General features: G+C 38.7%; 1 protein-coding gene across 5 annotated transcripts in view; it reads left to right on the forward strand.

Annotated features, from left to right (window-relative positions):
- The first annotated feature begins 475 nt into the window (after positions 1-475).
- Positions 476-7,203, forward strand: part of CCDC88A (coiled-coil domain containing 88A) — a 78,969-nt gene continuing 72,241 nt past the window's right edge. For all 5 annotated transcript variants that reach the window (XM_035896069.1, XM_035896074.1, XM_035896081.1 and 2 more), the window contains exons 1-2: positions 476-860; positions 979-1,079. In XM_035896069.1, coding sequence (XP_035751962.1) covers positions 798-860; positions 979-1,079 — 164 coding nt within the window. In that variant the 5' untranslated portion in view covers positions 476-797. The remainder of the gene's footprint in view (positions 861-978; positions 1,080-7,203) is intronic.

A 7,203-nucleotide genomic window follows, 5' to 3' on the forward strand; every position in this document is an offset into this window, starting at 1 on the left:
GCGCCGGAGGGGGCTGAGGAGGGAGCGGAGGGGAGGGGACGGGGGAAGGGCGAGGTTGTGGGGCGAGGCGGCGTGTGCCGGTCCTGTCCCTACGCTGCGTCGTAGTTCAGTGGAAAAGGGAAGGGATGAGAAAAGGGAACTGATTTAAAATAGCGTCTCATCCCTGCCGGGGGCTGGTTCCCTCTCTGTGGGCTGCCTGTGCCTTTTTTTTTTTGGGGGGGGGGGCATTCTCTTGTGTGCAGAAGCAGCCTGGGGGGCTTAGCTGGGAGTGGGGGTCTCTCCCCTCTTCTTTACCTTTCCTCATTGGTTTTTATTTTTTTTGGGGGGGAAAAGGGGGGAGGAAGGAGCAGGATGAGCTTGCGGAGTTGTACTGGATTTTCTCTTTCCTTTCTGAGGAGCTACCGCTGCTGAAGCAGATTTTTCCTTCCTCTCTCTCTCTTTTTTTTTTTTTTTTTTTTTTTTTTTTGTCTGATGCAGAATCCCAGTAGCTAGGCAGCCTCCCTCTTTTCTTTCCTTCCTTCCTTCTACCCCTTCGGTATGTAGGAAGGGAGAGACATCAATGGAAAGGCTGAAACATGCGTAGATGGACTTTCAAATGCATTTTTTCTTGAAAAAGGAAGATAAATCCCAGTTGCCAGTGCACTGACTTTTTTGTCGCTGTTGTATTGCTTGGTGAAAATGGGGTTCGCTTACTCCAGCTAAATCCTTGGAGCATTTCAGAGAGTTGCTACAGTGAAGGACTTATGGTATTTTTTGCATCAGAGGAGCTACATTGATCTTAACCATTTTTTTGTAAAATGGAGAATGAAATATTCACACCCCTTTTGGAGCAGTTCATGTCTAGCCCTCTTGTCACCTGGGTAAGCATTCATTTTTCCTCACACGTTATTCATTTATTTGCTCATTGTTTGAAGAGGAATGCCTTGCGGCAGAGAATGAGGTGGAGTTAGTGTCACGGTGGTGATGATTATGTTTTAGGTAAAGACATTTGGACCGTTAGCTGGAGGAAATGGGACCAACCTGGAAGAATATGTGGCGCTGGTGGATGGCGTGTTTCTCAACGAAGTCATGCTGCAAATGTAAGTGTGTGCAAGTTGTGCCTTGGGTTTATTTTTTTGCTCTTGTCTTGTTTTTCTTGTATGTTTTGCTTTCTTATGAAAGCTCTTTTTTTCCCTCCATATTCACTGTGGTAAACTTCTTTCTTTTATACTTGAAGTAGTCATGTAGTCAGTTAAGAGGAGACTTCGGAGCGTAGCGGATACTCCTTAACGGTTTAATGTTGGTGTGATGTATTTGCAGGATGTATAGTGTAATACAGGCTGAATCATGATATATAGAACTTACTGGAAAATTGGATGACTGTAGCTAGCTTCCCAGATTTCCACTGAGAAGCATAAAGGTTCATTTCATTCTACTGTAAGTCATGCTTATAAACAAAATTTTGAATAGATTTGCCAATACGGGAATAAGATTCCAGTACACATCCTGGTTCACATGACATACAACTTAAGGATCGTATGCCAGTCACATAATGTTGTTTACTGAGCAAATGGACCATTCTATAACTCCTTCTGCTTTATTTTTTTACAATTCCAAATTAGAGTAGATAGCAGCTCTGCAGTAAAGCTGAAATTTTAATTGAGAGTATGGAATATTTTCTGGCTATGAACCACCAAAAAACCCCCATTTTTGCATGGTTTTATAAATTGTTGAAATCTCTGATTGTTAGAAAAATTTCTTTATAGTGACTTCTGTTCATTGCAGTTTTGACTGCAATGTTGCCTACTGCTGTAATGCTAGAGACTAACACTTTTGTCAAGTGCCTAGTGATAGAAGCATAAAAATCTTACTAGTGGAAAAAATTTCTCCATACCTTTCCCCCTCCCTGCCCCCAATATTTTAAGTCTTTACAGGGAAATACGTCTTTTGTTTGTATAGGTATGAAAAAATGTAGGCTAATGGATGGCCAGATAGATACATCAGTGCGTGAGCAGCTTGGGAAGACAGCTGTTCCTCAGGAACACTGCTCAGCGATGGGCATCCTTTTACTCTGTTTATAGTTTTTACTCTTATTTAGTACTTTAAAAGTTTTTACTGTTGGTATTCAGCTTGTGTAACTAACCTATGGAAGAAGTTCTACACGTTACCACATTTGAGTTTGAATTCACATCCTTTTGAAACTGGTATTTTCTTTGTCACCTACTTCTGTGAATTCCAAGTATTTACTTCTGTAATATTGAGGAACATGGAAAACTGTGTGGAAATGAACTTCTTGAAAAAAATCTTGCATGTATTTCTGGCATACTTTAATAAGAATTTTAAGTGATGCATTCACTGGAGCATACCATTTTTATTTTACTTTCTTTTTTTCCTTGGACTACATACAAATGAAGTAACTTGTCAATTATGACCATGCATTTGACATGTAGACCTTCTGTTTGTTAAAAGTGTTTGACAGCTGGAATTTAGTACTGGAACTGGAGCAAGGCAATTTTGAAGAATATAATCTTGAAATTAAACTTTCTCGGCGAGTTTTTGGAATACTAACAGTATAAATTGCTATCTGATACATTATGTGGGAGATGTTTATGTGAAATGAAGGCTGCAGAGAGGGAACATTCTCATGCTTAAGGCATTGTGCATTGAATTTGGCTTTGTATGTGCATCTTTCACCCCGTACCGTGATTACTGTGGTTCACTTAGGAGGAGTTGTGTGTGTGGATATAAAAAATACACATGGGAGATGTAAATTTAAAATAAAATCATTTGGTAGTCAGAACAATTAAAAACTGCCCTAAACTAGAGGTGTGTGTAAAAGGACTGGTGTATAAATAAAATTAATGTTACAAGTATGTAACTCCACTGGAAGGTATATTTTATTTAAAATACATTTCTGGGGGACTGAAATATATTCCAATTGACTACTGCTTAGAATTGAAGTTTCCACAACTGTATTCTTATTTTGGAGGGATTTTATTTGTTTTGGGTTGTTTGCCAGGATTGAAAGAGGAAAAAATGTTTCACGTTTTGCAGACAGACTCTGTCTCTGGTGAAGTCACTGTGGAAACCTGTGTTAACTTCTAGTCCTGTTCACTTTGACTATCCACCTATTAAACATGTACCTTCATCTGCAAAAATATTTAAAAGATGCAGCTCCAGCTAATAATTGATATTACTTATTTTCAGTATTTTCCATTTTATTAGTATTTCTCTTTTTTCCTTTCAGTCCTAACTAACATATGTTGCGGAAATGTGGCAGAAAAATTTGTATCACGTGACTTCAAAAGCAAAATATTTTTCTTTGGAATGTTTCGGTTTGGTTTTTGTTGGGGATTTTTTTGGTTTTTTGTTTTTTTTTTTTAAAGCTCTCAATGACTGACTTCACATGAGAACTAGAGATCTGTGGCTAGGAGCTATGGCACTCTTAGAAGCTACAGAGAAATGTTGTTCTTGCAGAAGTCACCAGGAGTGCCGTTGGTAGAAATACATGGAAAGCAGTAGTAGAGGTTGGTTTTTTTACATAAGTTGTGTTATATAGTTCTTACTATTTACACTAAGCTTGAGATATTTAAGGCTGTTTATGTTTTGGTGTGAGAATACAGCTAGTGCATATCTGTCAGCTGAGGACTCTGATGTGGTGATGGTGTAGGTTGGTTCCTGTGGTTGGAAAGTCATTGCAGCATTAGATGCTTTAAAGGGCATTAAAAGCACAAACAAGCAGAGGCTGTTGGAGGTGCTGTGGTCCTGCTTTATATATACTTTAATGCTTACTTTGTTTTTGCCAAATGTTGAAAAAACAAATGCTGAGGCCAGAAAAGGGAGTGTTAATATTGCATTAGGCATAGTTTTAAACAGTTACACAATAAAAAAAAAAGTGGCTTTGTTACTTAAAGAAGGTTTTTTGTTCAGTTAAAAAAAGAGTTAATCCTGCCTTCCTGCCAGCTACAAGTGAGAGTTTGTTAGTATGGCATTTGTTTCTCCTTGTGCTTGTCTAGACCAAATTTCTTTTCAACAATTGCAGTGATTCAGCCAGAGGAAATAGATGTCGGCATGGAATGGTTGCAGGATAATGGTACCGAGATGGTTGGGTTTTATCAGCATTGAGTTAATTAGAACCTCATACACGAGAGAGAATAATTCATTACATTCCCTGTATGTCTTTTGCTTTTGACTTTTTGGATGGTTTAGTACATGTGAAAATTACACAGATTCCATTTAGTGTCCAACTACATCTGAAGAGCTCTTCCTTTTCTGGAGATGCTACAGGCCAATTTTTGGGGGTTTTCTAAATTTTATTTTAATTAAGGAGGATTCCAGTGTTGTTATATTCTCTCAAGTTAGGAGCTAATGTCTCTCATTTCCTGTTTAAATTTAGGTCCAGTTCTTCAAAAGTATTCGGTTACCTACCTTCTGCTGGGATCAGTCAGTATCTGATACCTCTGGATAGAAACCCATCTGTCTTTCTAAATCTGAGCCTTTATCTTTGTGTTCTTTGATACAAAAAGAGGTCATGCTGCTTGGAAATAAATCAGAACCCAAGAGATCACTGCAGTGGTGTTCTGCCATGGCAGGGAGGTGGAGGAACATTCCAAAAATACTTAATATCTTCACTATACCTTTACATCATAATACTTCTAACGTTCTGAAGTGCTCATATACTTGAGTAAAATATGTTGTGTATACTACTAAAATAAATGAAACTGTATAATTCAGTGGGTTAATTACCTGTTGCGCATCTAGTACGATTACAGTAAAATAAAACTTGGTTGTCCTAGAGATATTTTTCCAGAAACTAACACCACTTTTTTTTTCTTTTGTCTTAGTATTGTACTGTTTCTATACCCTTCTGATCCAAAAAGATTGAGGTATTATTACAGAAGCACTATTTTTCTGAGTGTTGTTTATTTTCATTTCTGATAGGTCTTGTTCTCTGATATTTGTTAATTGAATTCCAGTAGGATTGTGGAAGAAATGCTGAAAGTCTTGTAGTACGAACTGCGGTTCCCAAACTGACAAGAGTCTTGCTAGTTCCTTTGAATAAAAATAGACAGCTGCAAGTAATTACACGATTGGGACTTTCATTACATTTAGCACCATCATTAATATTTGGTCAAGTAACAAAGACTTGAAACTGTATTTTAATTTTAATGGTTTTATTTGACTGTGCTTTGTATTTGTGGAAGTGGATCTGTTTTAAAGGAACTATTGGAAAATACTTTATGTAGAATCAGTAATGTATAGAACCAAACTCTGAAACTGAGTTAATTTAATCCACTGTCGGGAGAACCTGTCCGCTTTCATCACAGTGTTCCATTCATAACTTTTGTCTTAATTGAATACATTCATCAATACTATTCATATCAGTTGTTGCGTCCAGACATGCTGAAAACTACTTCAAAGGATGAATTATTTTATTGTTCTCCTGTTTTTCTCCCTTTTGGCCTTCTCCCACTGTTTTTCACTGACTGGATCCACATGCAGGCCTTTCACGCCCATAGAATTTTCCAGGTGGACTGGCTGACTGTTTCCTTCCACCACTCTGGTGGTGTGTGCCTAGAATGTGTAGACTGCTTCGCTGACTCCTTTTTCTGAGCTCTTAGTCTTTAGTTGTATGCTTTTTTCCAAACAGTCGAGCTTGCCAGCCCATACTTCTGGCTTGCCTATATCTTTCCCTGAAAACTGGACTCCATCTCTAGTGCTTGAGCCAGCTGCCTGGCTCTGTGAAAGAGTGCAGGAACATGAACGCTGATCCAATTAACTCTTTCTTGTGAAGAAGACCAAGTAACAAGAGGCAGCTTAAGCCAGGTTCTGGCTGGGCGGGGAAATGGAAAGAAGTCTTGGGGAAAATTAAATTGGTGAGTTTGGCAGTAAAAATATGAGTACGTGTTTGAGAAAAAAGTCAAATACTATGAAGTCTGTACCTTTCCCACTTTCTCAAAGTAAATGGATTCGATCCCCACTTTTCAGATGTGCTCTGTCGGGCTTCCATGGATACAAGGTAGATGTCACCCTAGTAGTTTGTGAGACTTGTTGCTCTTAGGAGCGGTTCTGCAGCAGTCTGGCCCAGATTTTTTGTAAGGAAAGGTGAATTTATAACACTCAGGTTTCTTGTAATGAAGCAAATTCTTCAATAAATGGTCTAGTAGAATGTGTCAAGGTTGTTGGAATTCAACCTTTTGATTACAGTAAAGGAAAAGGTGGTTCTCGCAGTGTAATGATGATTAATTTTAGACTTGGAACATCTGCCTGCAGTGAGCTTTGAACTGGGCAAATGAGATGGACATAGGCTGATAACCTGTACTTCAGGCTTTTTGATAGCTAAAGGGGAAAAAAAGTGTGGGTTGAATGTAGAATGCTTAAAGTGTTTGATCTTTGCTTATGTCTCTGTTTTACTAGGGTTTTTATGCTTCTGTACCCCTTCCCACAGTTGATGCCCACTTCCCTTCATTCTGTCTACTCTGATTTATTTCCGTGCAGTAAGCTATTCTGTGGTTCGCTCTTGTTTCTTGCAGCATTTTGGGAATTATGAAGTAAATAACCTAACCTTCCTCTGCATCCACTTCTTTGCTCTCTTCATATGCTGTCTTCAGTATCTGACTCTGTCTACTTATCCCATCCTTAGTCTAGGCTAGTAGTTGGGTCCAGGGAATAAAAGATTAGTTAAAAAACATTTCTTGATACATACAGAGGTGCTCTATTGAATCTACCTACTTGTTCCATAAATAGCAATCTTAGTTGAAAGATCTAAAAGCAAAATAACTCATTTCAGCATTGAAAATGTTCTGGCAAGGAAACAACTGGCTTTCTGGTTTTATTTTCAGAGTATTTTGCATTTCACTGATGTTCTATGTGCTTACCTGGGCTGATCAGCTTGCATCTTTCACTGGTGTGCTGCTTCAAAGCACTCTACACAAATAATGAAATAAACTTACTAGTAGCTTTCTAGGCATACATTTTATGTGTTTCATTGTCAGGAAAGGTAAGTAAGAGTGTACTGACAAGCTGTCAGGTAGGACGTAGCTCAGTTAAAGCTGTTTTAGATGTAGGGACACATGCGTAATACATTGAAGACTATGGGGTGGAGATGCCTGAGCGAGGTAATGGAGGAGATACAGCCACAGGGCACAGTGCAGCACTGCTGAATAGAGCTGCCCTTACTGCAAGGCAGAGTTGGCTTTAGCTGTAGCTAAGGATGTGTAGGGA

This window comes from Egretta garzetta, unplaced genomic scaffold (genome assembly GCF_000687185.1).
Source record: "Egretta garzetta isolate BGI_Z169 unplaced genomic scaffold, ASM68718v1 scaffold200, whole genome shotgun sequence".
Lineage (NCBI taxonomy): Eukaryota > Metazoa > Chordata > Aves > Pelecaniformes > Ardeidae > Egretta > Egretta garzetta.